General features: G+C 42.8%; 1 protein-coding gene across 5 annotated transcripts in view; it reads left to right on the top strand.

Annotated features, from left to right (window-relative positions):
* ZNF445 (zinc finger protein 445) overlaps positions 1-19,190 on the top strand; it is a 50,612-nt gene that overhangs the window by 20,930 nt on the left and 10,492 nt on the right. For 3 of the 5 annotated variants that reach the window (XM_025048932.1, XM_025048933.1, XM_025048935.1), the window contains 4 exons: positions 11,023-11,591; positions 13,865-14,033; positions 14,384-14,460; positions 14,751-14,777. In XM_025048932.1, coding sequence (XP_024904700.1) covers positions 11,163-11,591; positions 13,865-14,033; positions 14,384-14,460; positions 14,751-14,777 — 702 coding nt within the window. In that variant the 5' untranslated portion in view covers positions 11,023-11,162. Of the gene's footprint in view, positions 1-65; positions 1,323-11,022; positions 11,592-13,864; positions 14,034-14,383; positions 14,461-14,750; positions 14,878-19,190 lie in introns of those variants that run through there. The other 2 variants (XM_025048936.1, XM_025048934.1) reach the window with 2 other exon arrangements.

The following is a 19,190-nucleotide window of genomic DNA, read 5'->3' as shown; positions in this document are numbered from 1 at the left end:
GATTTTATTCTTGTCGTATAAGGTCTTCAAGGCAGTGTTTGTCTGCTGTATTTACTGCTGTGATCTTAGTGCTTGGGAGATAGTGGTTGTTCATTAAATATCTGTTAAATGAATGGAGGAATGACTCCCAATGGCGATAAGAATTGACTATTTGACATCCTTGCAGAGTTAATCCTAAATACCTAAGATAGAAATAAATTGGAAAAAAAAACCCAAAATGGTAACAACTCAGGAGTACTTCCATTTAAAACCTTTCCTTTTGAATGCTTGTAGACTTAGGGTTGCAGAATTGTACAGAGTTCTCTATTGCCTAAAGTTAATATCTTGCATAACCGTAGTACAATCATCCAACTTAAGAAATTTCCAGTGGTACAATATGGTAATTATCTGCTGACTTTAATCAGAGGCCATCAGTTTCTGACTGTTGACCTTTTTGTGTCCCAAGATCCAGTGCAGAATTCTGCATTTATTTAGTTGTCATGTTCCTTTTTCTCCTTCATCCTGTGGCCTTTCCTAAGTCTTTTTTAATCTTATTTTTTAATGACCTTGACACTTTTAAAGTCTTTTGTATTTGCATTTTGAGAATGACTTTCACGTTGGCTTTTTTATATGTTTTCTCTGCTTAGATTGAGGATGATGTCGATACATCTTATTACTGGTGATATTAATCTTGATTTTGGGGTGTCTACCGAGTTTGACCAGTGTAAACTAGTGTGTTTCCTGTGTAATTCGTAAGTATTTGGGGGAAGGTACTTTGAGACTTTGCTTAGAAATGCCCTGTTTCTCGTTAATTGTCACTCACCAATTAGCATTCCTTGGTGGGTCCTGCCTGCAGCAGCTATTGCTATAATGTTCTAATGGCGACTTTCATTTCCGTTTCCATTTCTCTTCATTTCCACATTTATTAAGTGGAATTCTTTGTGAGGAAGAGTTGTGCCTTCTCCCTCTTGTTTATTTATTCGACTACTTACATCAGTGTGTGATGTTGGATGTGTCAGTTACTCTTTGGCCTCTGATGCAGTGCTGTTGTTTACTTTGTTGCTTAAGTCATTTTAGCTTTGGCCATCGGGAGCTCTTCCAAGTTGGCTCCTGTTTTCCTTGCGGCGCGCCATCTTTTTTTGTGCCGTTTCCGCACCATCTTTTTTTGTGCCGTTTCTCTGACTTTCTGGCAGCGTAGAATACTCATCTTGTATCTTCCCTCTCCCAGCCCTGGAATCCGGCACCTCTCCAAAGACCCCTTCCGGTTCTTTTATTGGGAAATGGTATGTGGAAGTCAAGTTTTTTTGGGCACCAGATTGGAGCTTCTTTCTTGATGTATTTGTGTAAGTATTCTTTCAACATTTTAAATACGAACTGGAAGCAGTCTTTCTTAGTTGCTTATTATCGGTGTATAAAATAAACCTATGTACCCTCACACTGGTAGGAAAAGCCAGAGAATAGGGACTACTAAATGAGAATTTTAAAAGGAAAAACAAACAAACAAAATTACGTTGCATATGAATGAAGGAGCAAAATAACAGAAAGAAGAAGTCCTTGAAAAATGTCGACGATTGCTTGGGATTTTCCCAGTTGTTTTCAAAGGCACTTTCATTGTGGGAATGAGAGCGGGTTAAGGTATGAAGCAGAGGCCTGATCCAGGTCAGGTTGCTTCCTAGGCCGTGGGCCCACGTCTGTGGTAGAATCTGAATAGTTGATGAATGGAGCTTCTGTCCTCAATGGCTAGGTGGGACTTGGCTTTAGGGTACCTGACTGTAACTGGGCGGGTTGAGCTCTCTGGCCCCCACCCCTTTCCTTGGCTCCAGTCTTTCAGTGAGAGTTAGCAAGCCCGGAGGACTTTAGCTTTTCCGTGTTCGTGGTTGCAGAGGCTGGGCTCACTCTTCCTTTGACCGAAGACCTGGAATCCTTTGCCACATTCCCAGGCGGTCACCGGGGTTCCTGTTTGTCAGTCTTCTCATCACATCTTTCCAAATACTTCACTGACCTCTTAGGACATTTCTGCGCAGCTGCTTCGGAACAGGCCAGCTTGGAGGCTTATTTTTGGTGCCGATTTCGCTGTGGGTCTCCGGATCCTGAGATAGGGCATTGCCATGTGTATTTCCCGCCGAGTGCATTTTTTCAGAATACTTGTCTGGCCTCAAGTTCATTGTCTTTGGCTTCAGTGCCAGATTTCTCTTCACCCTTAGCAGCTCGCTAGTCCTTTTCATACTTTAGTTTCCTACCTCTTCTGCAGTCTGTTCTGCGAGGTGGCTGGGAAAGCTTCTGTCCCTCTCTGTGCCTTTCAGCTCCCTCCTGAGCAGCTTCCTGTTTGTGCTGCGGGAGCTCAGCGAGGCTGGAGCCTGCCGCTCTGGCTCCTGAGGCACCGTTCCCCCTTCTGCCTTCTGTTGTCGTGGCGTGTCTTCCAGTCTGTTTTCATAGGCCTTCAGTTATTATCACTCCTCTCTTTTTCCTTTGCTTTTGTTTTCTTTGACAACATCTTCTTACCTCGCCCCCTTTCTTCGGAGTGAGGCTTCATTGCTCTGTTTAACTCGGCAGCCTCCCCCATGCTCCTGACCCTTGGTGTAGTTCTTTGCCTGACCCCCGTGCCCTGGAGCTGGGCTGGGGTTTCTTCCTGGAGCTGGGCGACGGCATGCTCTGGTGTGAGTGTTCTTGCCATCTCAGTTATGGTCATGTCTTCCTCATATGCCCTGGCAGCACTTGCTGAGTCCCTGAGACGTCGAACAGGTGTTGTTTTATAATGAATGTGAGAGAGAATGGCTTTTGTTATACAGATAGTATCGTGTGAAGTTAGTGGTTTCTTTTAGTTTGTGTTACAGTGGTCGGGGGTGGAAGCTGCCATGGTTTCAGGGGAGTGACTGTGGTCATCTGTGACTTAGTGAACAGAGTAATGGGCCACTTTGCTGTGGGTGCTAAGGTCTGCCTTTTCATCTCACACTTCTTTGTAGGTTTGTTTTGTTTTAACATCGTCTTTCTTTCATTTTTATTTGGTCGAATCATGTTTCTCTTGTGCAGCATTATAACTGAGGATGTGTGTACTACATTGTGCTCACTGCCAAAAGTCTAGTTCTAGCTGTCACCATGTAGTTGACTCGCTTTACCTGTTTTTTTTAGTGTAGGCAGTTATCCAGATTTGAGCAGCAAAGAGAAACACCCAGAAAGGTACAGTTGTGGTTGCCGTGAGCCCCGATAGACCCTCAGAGAAGCTCAGAACCCCCAACATCCTGGCCCAGAAACACAGGTCTTCTTCCTTACAGGAAAGCATGCTCTGACCAAACCCCATTTGTCGTCAACCTAATTCTACCCTCATCATGTGGCTATTATAAGTTAGCATCGCACCCTGTACCCATCGTGCATCTGATGCCCCCTGACAGTTCTGTAAGGAATGGAAAGGGGTGTCTCCCGAGTTCTGAGACAAAGGGACTCATATTGGTAGGGGCCGGAGTAGGTGGATGGCGACCAGCGTGATTCCACCCTGGTGAGAGTAAACAGATTGTAGCCAGAAAGCCATAGAAGGCCCATCAGAATAATTAAGCAATAAGGTTGACTCATAACTTATCTTTTGGTTGGGATGTCACATGATGCTCAGCTTTATGTAGCTTTTCCTTTTCTTTTGAAAGAAGTTCCAAGTCCCAAGGGGTTGGCATTCTTAGGTGTCTTTTCTTCCTGGTTAGGATTCTCCTGGGGAGACTCAAAGGAGAAGGGTTTTATCCTGGGTAAGTGTACAATCTGGTAACTCCCTGGAGTTTAACTGCCATTGGAGCAGCGAGGAGAGCCCGGGATGGGCCTTTTCGTGTCAGATTTTGTTGGTTAATGGTAGAGCCTTCCTTTTAAGTCTTAAGGAGAACTAAGTCTCCCGGTTTTACCTGAACCTGGATTGGAGCTTGATTAGGGCTGGGGAGAATTTTGTTCCCATAGTCTCTTATTGCCTGTTGGCTTGGCTTAAATTGGTGAGGGAAAAAATCTTGATGATGATGTGTTTTACCTCCCGGACGAAGTGTTCATGGTCCCTCCACGTATGCCCAGCACACACACACCGAGAATTACGGAACATACATGAATGTCAAGAAAGCTGACAGAAGCGACTGCAAGTATCAGACCCTATTTTCAGAGGAAGAGGACCTTAAAGAAATTATGGTCAGCAGCTGCCCAGACTAAGCAAAGAAGAGTAGAAAGGTCCCCCATGTCCTGAGTGAACCAAAGGAAAGCTGAGGTCGAGAGGCAACCCTCTAGCCCTCCCGGTCAGGCGAAGGTTTGAAACTCACCAAAGGTTGGCTAATCACCTTCCTTACTGGCCGGCTAGCCAAAAAGAATGTCACTGGACAGTGAACCAGGATACTGTCAACGCGAGAAAGAATTCATGGACAAGGCAATGAAGTGATAGCTCAAGTTTATTGAAAGTGAAATTACAGTCTCAGAGGGGAGAGCGGGAAAGCTCGAGAGGAGGCTGCCCCACTGTCTTGCGGGGTGGGGACTTGATCTACTGACTTCACTGGGGGTAGAACATTCCTGATTCTGGGTAGTCTTTTTGGAGAAAGGAAGTGACTTTTCTCTCACCAACTCTGTCAATGAAAATTCTGATTCCCTTTATGGTCCTTCTTAGTTCTTTAGCTTCTGGAACTAGTAATTATCTGACACGCTTATCTCAAACTATTGCTCTAAGCCAAAATTGGGATGACTGCTGGATGTGCTAAGCTTCTCCTGAGGTCACCACCCCGTCCTTCTGTCATTTCCACCCCACATTGAACTTTTCTAGGCCTCCTGTAGCAGGGACACCTGACCATAAACTAGCCACTCTCCGGTTACAAAAGAGAAGTTCCCGGTACCGCCCCCCCCCATGCTTCCAGCCATTTTCTGAAAGGGCCCAGTTAATTTGTCAGATCCAGCCTTTCTGAAGCCTTGTTTAGACAAAAGTTACCCCCTCCAACACCCCCCTCCCCCAAACTTCCTATCTTTAGAGACTGAAAGCCCTGCATAAACACCTGGACTGGTTATGGACAAAAATGTGCCACCCAGCAGGGACTGTCACTCACTTCTGCAACAACAACCAGGCCTTTGCCTACCAGGGCTTCAGTGGCACCAGGGAATTAAGACATTTGGAGACGAAGAAGTGTGGACAGTAGATTGTGACATCCAGAATGTGGAGGCAGACTCTACCAATGGGTCCTTAACATGCCAGACCTTTGATAAAGCAAGACAGCGGTCCCGGGCACCTCAGGGCCTCTCAGAACAGGTTCTAGCCTGCAGTTGTAGTGACAAATTAGAAACTCAGTCAGAGGGATCAGTTCCACCCTTATTTCTGCCCCTAACGCCTTCTGGTTTGCCTGTAAAGTCCATAAGGGTAGACCATGGGGGCTAGTCATTGTTTAGGTCTGGCAGCAGCCCAAGGAAGCTGTACCCTTGGCTGGGTCACACCTCCAAATAATTCTGTTCAGATCTATAAAGATCTAGTTCCTGTAGACTTTAACACAGAAGACACACCAACATCAAAAAACAAAAAAGAATGTGGCTGTCATTAGCTTGGGGATTGTGTCCACTGTTGCGGCTGTTGGAGGATTAGCCAGAGGCCTATACGATCCAAAATACCTCAGCTCTCATTGAACAAAATGCTGAAAACTCAGGCCTTAAGGCATTACAGATTTCTCTTGACTCTCTTGCCAGTCAAGTACTAGGTCAGAGAGTAGCACTACATTATCTTCTGGCTGAACAAGGTAGAGTCTGTGCCTTAACCAACACCTCTTATTCCTTCTATGTTAACATCTCCGGTGAAGTTAAAGTTAGAGTAAACCACCTCAGAGGGCCAGATGGCTCAGGGACACTAGGACACAGCTAACAGGGGACATCTGGAAGACCTTTAAAGGATATCTACCTTCTATCACTTAGTTTCTTCTTCTAGGCCCTGTTGGTTTCATTAATCTTTAGAACTAGCCTTCTGATAAGTAAAGTTTATCTCTTTATTTAGTAAAGTTTATCTCTTCTCACCTAGAGGCTATTAAAGAACAGATAATTCTCCAACGAGGAAACAAACATATCCACTGGACACCTCTTATGCTGCCTTTCAAGTCTGTAGCTCCTCAGCCTCCAACAACCAAGAACCTCAAACCCCTGGCTCACTGGGACCTTTAACTCCAGGTTGTCTCAGAGCAAGGAAATAAGATGTCCTCAGGTAGGCACAGGCCCCTGATAGGAAGAAGCTCCAGAAGATAAGATTGTGGCCTGTGTTCCCTTGTAAGATTTCAAGGGCCCAGATTCCTTGAGAGAGGAACATTAGAGTAGGCAGATAGCCAGATATGAGTAGGAAAGAGAGAAACCCACAAGGGCACAGATGTGGTCGCCCTGAGCCCTGATAGACCTTTAGAGGAGCTCAGAACCCCCAGTATCCTGGCGCAGGAACACAGGTGTTCCTCCCCCCAAGAACACATGTGCACACCAAGCCCCATTTGTCCTTGACCTAGCCCTACCCTCATTATACAGCTATTAGAATAAATTAGCACTGAGGTTAATGCTGTACCCATAACCTGATGCTATGACAGTTATGTAAAGACCGAAGAGGGTAAGGAAGGGGATGTCTCCCAAGTTCCAAGAAAAGCTGGTGATCTTCAAAGAGATCACCAGATCTCTTTAATAGCCTCTGGGCAAGAAGAGATCCCCAGAACCGTGAATATTCCATCCCCAGGTAAGTCAGTAGATGGAGTCCCCACCCCACAAGAAAAGCGGGCAGCTCCTTCTCAAGCTTGCCTGCTTTCTCACCTGAGAGTATACTTTCGCTTTCAGTAAACTCGAGCTGTCACTTCATCGCCTTCATTGTCCATGAATTCTTTCTTGCAGCTTTGACAAGATCCTGGTTAACCGGTGACAGTTTCGCCCTCCCTCCCCTCCCTCCCCTCTGTTAACCACCAATCTGACGTCTGCCTTTATAGGTTTGTTCTTTTTTCTGTTGCATGTTAGGTTTTAGGTCAGCATTTTGTTCTTTTCGTTCTCTACCACATTTCTCCGTTTTTGTCTTCCATTGTTCTTTTTGTTCAACCAGCCTTCTCTGATTTGGTGGCTGACTTGGTGGCTAAAACAGAACTAAGGTCACCTGTTGTTGTTGTTTTTTCTCTCCCTTCTTTTTCTGTTGCTTGAGTTGCAGCCACCATTTGCACGCAAGTTCCCTTCAAGGATGTGCTGTCCCTTTAGCTTGTTCCCAGCCTCTTTAGTGGGAGCTGATACTAAGTTGCTTTGTTTTTTTTATGCAGAAGTACTGAGCACTTTGTTGATTATAAAGGTGGTGTGAAACAATTCAGGGAACATAAATAGGAAGAGAAAGTCCTTTCATCCCCCCTGCCGGAGGAGATAATGACCAAAACGCTTTGGTGGCAAAGTTTAAGAACTTTTTTGTGCATATGCAAACTGTATTTTATTTTTATTTGTTTTATGACATAAACGAGTGCATAACAATAGTTTCTAAAACTTGCCTTTTAATTTACTTTTTATTTTAGGAAATTGGGAAATAATGATAAAGAAAATAACAGGCATATTTTCAACACTGTTAACCACGTCTAACATTTTGGTGTAATAGCAGTCATCATTTCTTATGTGCACTTAAAAAAAAAAAACCTAGTACATACATGTTGTGTTGAAAAATCAAATTACGACAAATAAAGTAAAATCTCCTTGAACTACTTTTACCAACCCCCACAAACCCCCACAATAAGTAAGAATTTTTCTGAACCCTCCCAAGCCATTTTAAATTCCTTCGAGAACTTACATGTACATCACACACACACTTTAACCACACGTATATATGATAGGTTTTTTTCCTACATTTATATCTAGGATGTTCTTTTTAACTTAGCATATGTTTTTGTTGTCGTTGAAGGAGAGAGTCGCAGCTCCTCTTGCACAGGAGCATAGAGCAGCCTTGAGCAGGGAACATTTCCTTGTAAAGAGATAAAGAGCCCTCTGTCTGTGCTGGGTTTCTGCCTTGCGAGGGACTGTCTTTCCCTGTTCAGTCAGCCACAACGTGAAGTGGTGCTTTTATCCACAGCACGCGCCTCACACCACTGTGAAGTGGATCTGCTCGTCACGGGGGACCAGTGGATTGCAAGGGGCTGAGTCTTGCATTTCCTTTCCCTTCTCTCTTGCTGTAAGTAAATGGTGTACCACGGGGGCCTGATGTGCATGTTTTCTGTTTTTAACAACTTAGTATCATCATGCTCTGGTCTCTTCTGTGAGTGGCACCTGCTTTTTAACCTCGGCTACCCAGGGAACAGTGAAACAACTATTGATGCTTAAGGCTCTAGTACGATCTTTTTAACCGTTGTATGGTATTTCATCCTATAAAGTGCAACACTTTTATTTAGCTATGTTGATGGACAAATAGATTATTTCCAGTATTGTGTTATTACAAGAGTACTCTAGCGAGCACCTGTGTCAATGTCTGTATTCCTGTGCAAACAGTTCCAGAGAGATTCCTATGCGTGAAATTCCTGGGCCTGAGGAATGTGGCTTTTTAGTTTTACTACAGACTTTCAAATTACTCTTCCTGGTGGCTGGTATAAATTTACACTTCTTTCAGTGCTTTTCTTATTCTTTTGGATAAGAGGTTTTTAAATACTGATGTATTTATACATACCTCTTTTCCTTTTGTTTTCTTAAGAAATCCTTGCTTACTCTTGCTTAATTCTCTCTTTCTCTCCCTCCCCTGCCCATCTTTTTCTCTTTTGTTTTGAAATTGTCTTTAACTATAATTCATTTTGTGTGTGATCTTTTATTTTTATTGGCCCAGCCAATTGTCCTTATACGAGTCATTGAATGATCTATTCTTACTGTCTTGTAATACTGCCTCTGTCACATGCCAGATCTGTACCTGTATATAAGTATGTCAGGATTCTGTACTGTTCCTTTTATTTGCTGTTTGTGTATTCCTTCAGTAATACTGTTTTAATTACCGTATTTTTATAATAAGCCATGTTATCTGTTAAAACAAATCTTTCCACCTTTAAAAAATTGTCGTGGCTATTGTTGGCCTTTTATTCATTCGTGTGAATTGTAGAATATGCTTACCAACTCTGAAGAAAAGTTATTGTGGTTTTGTTGGGATTTTACAAACTTTTCGTGTTAATTTAAGAAGAGTTGACATCTTGAGAATACTAGTCTTCCTATACTTAAGACTTATTCAGAGCTATTTTGTCTTGTGCAGTTTGCTGTTAAGGTCTCGCACATTTTTTATTAGCTTTGTTTTTAGATATTTTACGGTTTTTGTTGCTGCTGTTGTGTTGATTCTCTTTCTGTGTGGTCATTGCTGGTATATTGGAAAGTTATTGATTATACATTGATTGTATATTCAGCCTACTTAATGACCTATCTTAGTTCTAACAGTTTTTTAGTTGATTCTCTTAGGTTTTGCAGATAGATGTTCATATCATTCATGAGCAATATTAGCTTTGATTCTTCTTTCTTTTCTAACAGTTTTCTGCATATTTCGTTTTTCTTGTTTAATTGCATTGGCTAGGATTACCTTATCTGACTCTTCCTGTTTTTAATTGCAAGGTTGTTAATGTCTTCATTATTTAGTGTTGCATTTGCTGAAAATTTCTCTTAGTTTTTCCCCTTCTCAGGTAGGAGAGTTTCCCTTTATTCCTAGATTGCTGAGAATGTGCACCACAAAGAAGTTAAAGCTCTAGTAGACCTTCCTTTTTTAACATTAAGAGAATACCAGTATGTGAAGAGCTGTTTGCTAATAAATTTGAAATCCTTGATGAACACGCGGGTTGTTTCCTCCTTCTGACTGTTATGAACAGTGGTGCTGTGAACATTTGCGTACAAGTTTTTTGTGGATATCTTTTTTCATTTCATTCACACACACACACACACATATGTATATGAATTGCAATTTGTTAATTATGTTTAACTTATTGAAGAATTGGGAGACTGTTTTACAAAGTGGCTGTCCCAATTTATATTCTCATCAGCAGCATACGAGGATTCCAATATCCCCTCAATCTTTCAAGCACGTTATTTTTCTGACTTTGATTCTAGCCTTCCTATTGTGGGTGATGTGGTATTTCATTGTCTTGATCTGCTTTTCCCTGATAACTAATGTTGAGCATCCTGTGTGTTTGTCAGCCATTTTTATATTTTCTTTGGATAAATGTCTGTTCAGGTGCTTTGTTCAACTTTAGTTGTGTTACTTCTCTTTGTATTTTTGAATTGTAAGAGTTCTTTATATATTCCAGATAAAAGTCCCTTATTAGATATGTAATTTTCAAATATTTTTTCCTAGTCTATTGGTTATCTTTTCCATTTCTTTATATGTCCTTAAAAGCATAGAGTTTTACATTTGATGAGTTTTACATTTGATGAAGTCCAATTTATCTATTTTTTGTATGTGTTTTTGATGTGCATTTGATAGACTGCATTGCTTAATCCAGTGTCATGAAGTATACCTATATCTTTTGATAGGCATTTTATACCTTTAGCTCTTACATTTAGGTCTTCAGTCCATTTTATGTTAATTTTTTATATTGCATTATGTAGGAGTCCAGCTTCATTTTTTATTTAAACATACAGTTGTCCCAGCATCATTTGTTGAAAAGACTATTCTTCTTTCTTTGAATGGTCTTGGCACCCTTTGGCAGACTTGTCAAAAATAAATTGACCTGTTTCTCAATAAAACTAAATAAAAAATAAATTGAGAAAAAATAAATTGATCATAGATATATGGACTTATGTTTGGACTCTTAATTCTGTTTCACTGATCTGTATATCTGTTCTTTTGCCAATACCACACTGTCTTGATGACTGCTGTTTTATAAAGTAAGTTTTGAAATTAGTAGTGCCTTTTATTTACTGTATTCTGGGATGTGTTCTTGGTTCACCCCCAGATGTGATGATCTAGCCCTGGTATGCCTGATACTGGCAGCCACCACTGTGCGAATGCTTATGCGCCCTCTTCTCATACATCCAAAGATAATCTGAACCAACAGGATCCAGCAGCACCAACATTCTCACATCCCTCCTGAACAGTAACGTTGATTATTTCAGTCTCTTGCCAGTGACACCTGATGTCCCAGCAGATGGCCTTGTCCACTACAGTGCTGAAAAGATACTCCCGAGGTCCCAGCAGTGACACAGCTAACGTAGTCTTGGTTTGCACTCTGCTGTGTAGACCCTGAACAGGAGCGATGCCTCCAGGCAGGTGGCATGCTGTCCATCCAGCTCAGGCCCAGGCCTCAAGGGAACGTGGGCGCCTTCAGATGGTAAAGAAGGAAGAAGAGGATGAAGGCTACACTTCAGTGCAGGCTGCCAGGCCGCAGACACTCAACCGTCCTGGCCAGGAGCTGTTCCGCCAGCTCTTCAGACAGCTTCGCTACCATGAGTCTTCTGGGCCCCTAGAGACTCTGAGCCGGCTCCAGGAGCTCTGCCGCTGGTGGCTGAGACCCGACGTTCTCTCCAAGGCCCAGATCCTGGAGCTGCTGGTGCTGGAGCAGTTCCTGAGCATCCTGCCTGGGGAGCTCCGGGCCTGGGTGCAGCTGCATCACCCTGAGAGCGGTGGGGAGGCTGCGGCCCTGCTGGAAGAGCTGCAGAGAGATGTCAGTGGGACACCATGGAGGGTGAGTATGAGCAGTGTGCAGTGCCCAGTGGACTCTGCCTGTCACTGAGCCAGCTTGTTTGAGGTGGGGTTGGCCCCTGAACCTTTAGTGTTGAGAAATGCAGGGGAAGTCCTCCCTTCTCATTCCCATGGCACCGGAGCAGCTGAGAACCGGACCCTAAGCCAAAGCCCTTTTAAGCAGGCAGCCCTTCCCACCTTCCCAGAGGACTGTCAGCTCCAGGAAGTGGGTCACCACGTATCCATACATAATAGTAATGCGGTTTTGGACACAGTGACTTAGAGTATACAGAGTCCATCTCCACACATTGCCTGATTGGATTTGATGCTGATCCGTATAGCAGGGGTGATGTCTCTTGCTTGTAGAGGGGAGGGTTAGAGTCCGGCTTCTTGGCTTCTGCATACATGTTAAGACCTAGAAGAGCAATCTACCATTTTACTTTTTTCTCAATAAGCTTTCGAGGATTTGTTCTGTGCAGGGGGTGAGACTTCATTCCACAACCTCAGTGTTCTTGCCCACAACGTTGTCCTTTTAGGAGCTCAGCTTATTGAAAAGAAAATGTAGAAGCGATCTAACAGTGAGAATTTGTTCAGTCAGTGTTGAGTGCCTACCGTGCACCTGACCCTGGCCTTGGTGCTGGGAAACAGCCGCCAGCCCCAGGGCTGGCAGTGTGGCTGCGGCTCAGCTCCTGTGCCCTCTGCCTGCTCCTTCTGCCCCACACACTGGGCTCCTCAGTGCTTCCTGTGTCTTTGGAATTTTTTTTTTTTTAAAGAGCACTTATCATTTTTGTAGGCTTTTTAAAAATTGTTGCTACAAAAATATGTATAACTCTACATACGATTCATGCGTAAACGTTACTTTTAAGATTTCTGAAACATGTTTGACATACTTCTCCAAATTTAATATAAAATTAAATCAATCAAATAACACATCTGAATATGGTCTACCAGCAGTAAATGGTGATAAATCAACACAAGGTATGACTTAAAAGAAAATCTCTTTGCTCAACACTGGGTACTAGTTTTAAAAATCTAAAAGAGCATTTATCGTTTTTATCAAAACAATGAAATCAAAAGGACCTAAAAATGATTTATTAAAGCAAATAAGGTACACAGCAGATACAAAATTGTGGCTTGGTTATATTCAACTCATTTAGAGCTAGATATAAGGTTTAAAAACCCATGAAAACATTGCCAAATGAGCAGGAAGGGCCTACCTGGTTTGAAGCTAGTTCAAAATTAGGAAACAAAAAACGGGCTGGGAGAAAGCCTCTCAGATTCTGACAAATGAACAGAAATGCTCAAGGAGCATATAAAGTTACAGAATCACCCTGTGGTTCATCAAGATTACCAGGGCCTGAGAAAGTTTGTCTTCCAACTCATTTGCCTGTGCTTCCATATTCTGTTTCTTCCTTCTCCCTTTGGTAGAGCTTGGGAGGAGCAGGAGATGAACTACTGTGATGAGTTCCTTTTAGTCTCAGGCTTGGTATCAGATGTTTCATGGTCTCAGGCTAAGTTTCCACCATATCAGCGTAGAGAATGTCTTGGCCTCAGGACCTGAAAGCGTGAAGTTCTTTGGCTGTAGCTTTCCATACTCATTTCTGCATCAGGGGTAGCCTTGCCTCAGACACCAGAACTCCTTGAAGGCCCAAGGCAAAGGCCGCCTCTTTCTGCTTGAGTAGGCGCTGCTGATTTTCAAACCTGAGACTTTTTCTCCTGTGAGTCCATGTCTGACTCTCACAACTGGCATCGCCTTTCTATTGATGTTACTGTTTCAGTCAGGTTTAAATCTGGGAGCCATCCTGCCTTTTTGGGGTCACTTTGCATTTCAGTGCCTAGAGCCCTGTGCTTGGTAGACATCATCTGGCTGCATCTCCACTGTGAATCATCAGTTTAACTCTCAGATAAATTTCCTTTCTTTCATGTGTGAGTAAGGTCCAGGCCAGGGGTGGGGTTTGAGGACTAGTGGGGAGGGTGCCACTGGCACCTGAGGCCTGACAGCAGCGCTGTTACTAACTTACCAGGTGCTTTCCTCTGTCGAGCTAGACTCTGGGTCCACCTGTCACTCCCATGGCCTGCACTAGTGCCCAGGGAGGCTGAGGGGTGGGGAATTCCTCCCTGGGCTTCCTCCTCCTCCTTTGCCCTCTGCCTGTAGGTAGTAAAGGGCCTGGCTCGTTCTTCCCTGCCCTCTGCCCTTTAGAGAATGGCCATGTGGCCTCCTCTCCGAGGTTGCTTTCTGATTCCCATGGGGATCCTCTCACATTTTCTTCTTGCCAGGATCCAGCCCCCGCCCAGAGCCCGGATGTGCATTGGATGGGTACAGACGCCCTGCGAGCCGCACAGATATGGCCCTCTGCTTCACCTCCCGGGAGTGGCTCTGCTCTGGGAGACCACCTGGAGCCTCCCAATGAAATAGGAGTGCGTGACTTCCTGGCTGGGCGATCCGGTACTCACTGCCTGGCTCTAAGACCCCCGCCTCGTGCCACACTTCCACATTTCCTGTAGTGTCGTCTTTTCACCATCTGTCCTCTCTCACGAGAATCCCTGTCAGTCCTGGCCCTTAGCTCTGTGTCCTTTCTCCCCCTTCTGTGATCATGTCTACCTGGCTCCTCTTCCTGGTGTCCCCCCACTTCTCACTCCCCGGCCTTCAGGGGACACTGAGGAAATGCAAAGTGGGTGCTTAACGACAGTCCACACCTGTGCGCGGGCTCAGAAGTGCTATGTTGGGGGAGAGTGGGCTCTTCAGTGGGGTGCCAAGAGCTGGGCTGCCCTCTCTCATGATTCTTTCTTCTTCAGAGCCTCCTGCTGCCCAGGTGCCTGCCCCTTCCCAGAGAGAGGGGTGTCCAGGAGACCAGGTGACAGCCCAGCCTCAGGTGAGCCACAGGACCTCAGTCTTCCATGACGTCCCCATGTTGCTGCCTGATGGAGTAGCTGCACCTCCCCCTTGTCCTGGGCCTCTGTCCAGTAACCCCATATCCAGAGACCTATGTCTCAGAGAGCAGATTATCCCCCCGAGCCCGGAGCTCTTCTGCTGGGTGATGGTATTCTCTTTCACCCTGCCCAGACCCAGCCTCTGCTCACTCAGAGCCAAGCCCATCTCCCTGCCTCCTCCTATAAGCAAGGGCATGTACTGGCTCTAAGGTGTAGGACTGTGCTTTTTTAGGAGGCTATAACTTTCAAGGACGTGGAGGTGACCTTCTCCCAGGATGAGTGGGGATGGCTGAACCCTGCTCAGAGGAACCTTTACAGGGATGTGATGCTGGAGAACTATGGAAACTTGGCCTCTCTGGGTAAGGCATCAGTATCCCCATGGTTCTTTCTACCCACCTTTACTTTTGCCTTCTTGGTTTTCATTATGGTGCATGCAGAGGCGTGGGAGCTGATACTAAGTTGCTTTGTTTTTTTTAAGCAGAAGTACTGAGCACTTTGTTGATTATAAAGGTGGTGTGAAACAATTCAGGGAACATAAATAGGAAGAGAAAGTCCTTTCATCCCCCCTGCCGGAGGAGATAATGACCAAAACGCTTTGGTGGCAAAGTTTAAGAACTTTTTTGTGCATATGCAAACTGTATTTTATTTTTATTTGTTTTATGACATAAACGAGTGCATAACAATAGTTTCTAAAACTTGCCTTTTAATTTACTTTTTATTTTAGGAAATTGGGAAATAATGATAAAGAAAATAACAGGCATATTTTCAACACTGTTAACCACGTCTAACATTTTGGTGTAATAGCAGTCATCATTTCTTATGTGCACTTAAAAAAAAAAAACCTAGTACATACATGTTGTGTTGAAAAATCAAATTACGACAAATAAAGTAAAATCTCCTTGAACTACTTTTACCAACCCCCACAAACCCCCACAATAAGTAAGAATTTTTCTGAACCCTCCCAAGCCATTTTAAATTCCTTCGAGAACTTACATGTACATCACACACACACTTTAACCACACGTATATATGATAGGTTTTTTTCCTACATTTATATCTAGGATGTTCTTTTTAACTTAGCATATGTTTTTGTTGTCGTTGAAGGAGAGAGTCGCAGCTCCTCTTGCACAGGAGCATAGAGCAGCCTTGAGCAGGGAACATTTCCTTGTAAAGAGATAAAGAGCCCTCTGTCTGTGCTGGGTTTCTGCCTTGCGAGGGACTGTCTTTCCCTGTTCAGTGCTTACTGGGTGCCCCTTCGTTACACTGAGTGCGTGTGTCAGTGGTGCTCAGGCCCACCCCCGCTTTCTGTATTTTAGACCCCACCAGCAGGGGGTCGAGTCTTTCAGCCACAACGTGAAGTGGTGCTTGTATCCACAGCACGCGCCCCACACCACTGTGAAGTGGATCTGCTCGTCACGGGGGACCAGTGGATTGCAAGGGGCTGAGTCTTGCATTTCCTTTCACTTCTCTCTTGCTGTAAGTAAATGGTGTACCACGTGAGCCTGATGTGCATGTTTTCTGTTTTTAACAACTTAGTATCATCATGCTCTGGTCTCTTCTGTGAGTGGCACCTGCTTTTTAACCTCGGCTACCCAGGGAACAGTGAAACAACTATTGATGCTTAAGGCTCTAGTACGATCTTTTTAACCGTTGTATGGTATTTCATCCTATAAAGTGCAACACTTTTATTTAGCTATGTTGATGGACAAATAGATTATTTCCAGTATTGTGTTATTACAAGAGTACTCTAGCGAGCACCTGTGTCAATGTCTGTATTCCTGTGCAAACAGTTCCAGAGAGATTCCTATGCGTGAAATTCCTGGGCCTGAGGAATGTGGCTTTTTAGTTTTACTACAGACTTTCAAATTACTCTTCCTGGTGGCTGGTATAAATTTACACTTCTTTCAGTGCTTTTCTTATTCTTTTGGATAAGAGGTTTTTAAATACTGATGTATTTATACATACCTCTTTTCCTTTTGTTTTCTTAAGAAATCCTTGCTTACTCTTGCTTAATTCTCTCTTTCTCTCCCTCCCCTGCCCATCTTTTTCTCTTTTGTTTTGAAATTGTCTTTAACTATAATTCATTTTGTGTGTGATCTTTTATTTTTATTGGCCCAGCCAATTGTCCTTATACGAGTCATTGAATGATCTATTCTTACTGTCTTGTAATACTGCCTCTGTCACATGCCAGATCTGTACCTGTATATAAGTATGTCAGGATTCTGTACTGTTCCTTTTATTTGCTGTTTGTGTATTCCTTCAGTAATACTGTTTTAATTACCGTATTTTTATAATAAGCCATGTTATCTGTTAAAACAAATCTTTCCACCTTTAAAAAATTGTCGTGGCTATTGTTGGCCTTTTATTCATTCGTGTGAATTGTAGAATATGCTTACCAACTCTGAAGAAAAGTTATTGTGGTTTTGTTGGGATTTTACAAACTTTTCGTGTTAATTTAAGAAGAGTTGACATCTTGAGAATACTAGTCTTCCTATACTTAAGACTTATTCAGAGCTATTTTGTCTTGTGCAGTTTGCTGTTAAGGTCTCGCACATTTTTTATTAGCTTTGTTTTTAGATATTTTACGGTTTTTGTTGCTGCTGTTGTGTTGATTCTCTTTCTGTGTGGTCATTGCTGGTATATTGGAAAGTTATTGATTATACATTGATTGTATATTCAGCCTACTTAATGACCTATCTTAGTTCTAACAGTTTTTTAGTTGATTCTCTTAGGTTTTGCAGATAGATGTTCATATCATTCATGAGCAATATTAGCTTTGATTCTTCTTTCTTTTCTAACAGTTTTCTGCATATTTCGTTTTTCTTGTTTAATTGCATTGGCTAGGATTACCTTATCTGACTCTTCCTGTTTTTAATTGCAAGGTTGTTAATGTCTTCATTATTTAGTGTTGCATTTGCTGAAAATTTCTCTTAGTTTTTCCCCTTCTCAGGTAGGAGAGTTTCCCTTTATTCCTAGATTGCTGAGAATGTGCACCACAAAGAAGTTAAAGCTCTAGTAGACCTTCCTTTTTTAACATTAAGAGAATACCAGTATGTGAAGAGCTGTTTGCTAATAAATTTGAAATCCTTGATGAACACGCGGGTTGTTTCCTCCTTCTGACTGTTATGAACAGTGGTGCTGTGAACATTTGCGTACAAGTTTTTTGTGGATATCTTTTTTCATTTCATTCACACACACACACACACATATGTATATGAATTGCAATTTGTTAATTATGTTTAACTTATTGAAGAATTGGGAGACTGTTTTACAAAGTGGCTGTCCCAATTTATATTCTCATCAGCAGCATACGAGGATTCCAATATCCCCTCAATCTTTCAAGCACGTTATTTTTCTGACTTTGATTCTAGCCTTCCTATTGTGGGTGATGTGGTATTTCATTGTCTTGATCTGCTTTTCCCTGATAACTAATGTTGAGCATCCTGTGTGTTTGTCAGCCATTTTTATATTTTCTTTGGATAAATGTCTGTTCAGGTGCTTTGTTCAACTTTAGTTGTGTTACTTCTCTTTGTATTTTTGAATTGTAAGAGTTCTTTATATATTCCAGATAAAAGTCCCTTATTAGATATGTAATTTTCAAATATTTTTTCCTAGTCTATTGGTTATCTTTTCCATTTCTTTATATGTCCTTAAAAGCATAGAGTTTTACATTTGATGAGTTTTACATTTGATGAAGTCCAATTTATCTATTTTTTGTATGTGTTTTTGATGTGCATTTGATAGACTGCATTGCTTAATCCAGTGTCATGAAGTATACCTATATCTTTTGATAGGCATTTTATACCTTTAGCTCTTACATTTAGGTCTTCAGTCCATTTTATGTTAATTTTTTATATTGCATTATGTAGGAGTCCAGCTTCATTTTTTATTTAAACATACAGTTGTCCCAGCATCATTTGTTGAAAAGACTATTCTTCTTTCTTTGAATGGTCTTGGCACCCTTTGGCAGACTTGTCAAAAATAAATTGACCTGTTTCTCAAAAACTAAATATAAAAAATAAATTGAGAAAAAATAAATTGATCATAGATATATGGACTTATGTTTGGACTCTTAATTCTGTTTCACTGATCTGTATATCTGTTCTTTTGCCAATACCACACTGTCTTGATGACTGCTGTTTTATAAAGTAAGTTTTGAAATTAGTAGTGCCTTTTATTTACTGTATTCTGGGATGTGTTCTTGGTTCACCCCCAGATGTGATGATCTAGCCCTGGTATGCCTGATACTGGCAGCCACCACTGTGCGAATGCTTATGCGCCCTCTTCTCATACATCCAAAGATAATCTGAACCAACAGGATCCAGCAGCACCAACTTTCTCACATCCCTCCTGAACAGTAACGTTGATTATTTCAGTCTCTTGCCAGTGACACCTGATGTCCCAGCAGATGGCCTTGTCCACTACAGTGCTGAAAAGATACTCCCGAGGTCCCAGCAGTGACACAGCTAACGTAGTCTTGGTTTGCACTCTGCTGTGTAGACCCTGAACAGGAGCGATGCCTCCAGGCAGGTGGCATGCTGTCCATCCAGCTCAGGCCCAGGCCTCAAGGGAACGTGGGCGCCTTCAGATGGTAAAGAAGGAAGAAGAGGATGAAGGCTACACTTCAGTGCAGGCTGCCAGGCCGCAGACACTCAACCGTCCTGGCAAGGAG

This window comes from Pteropus alecto, unplaced genomic scaffold (genome assembly GCF_000325575.1).
Source record: "Pteropus alecto unplaced genomic scaffold, ASM32557v1 scaffold156, whole genome shotgun sequence".
Lineage (NCBI taxonomy): Eukaryota > Metazoa > Chordata > Mammalia > Chiroptera > Pteropodidae > Pteropus > Pteropus alecto.
Note: the sequence above shows the minus strand (reverse complement) of the source record. Positions and strands in the feature narration are given on the sequence as shown.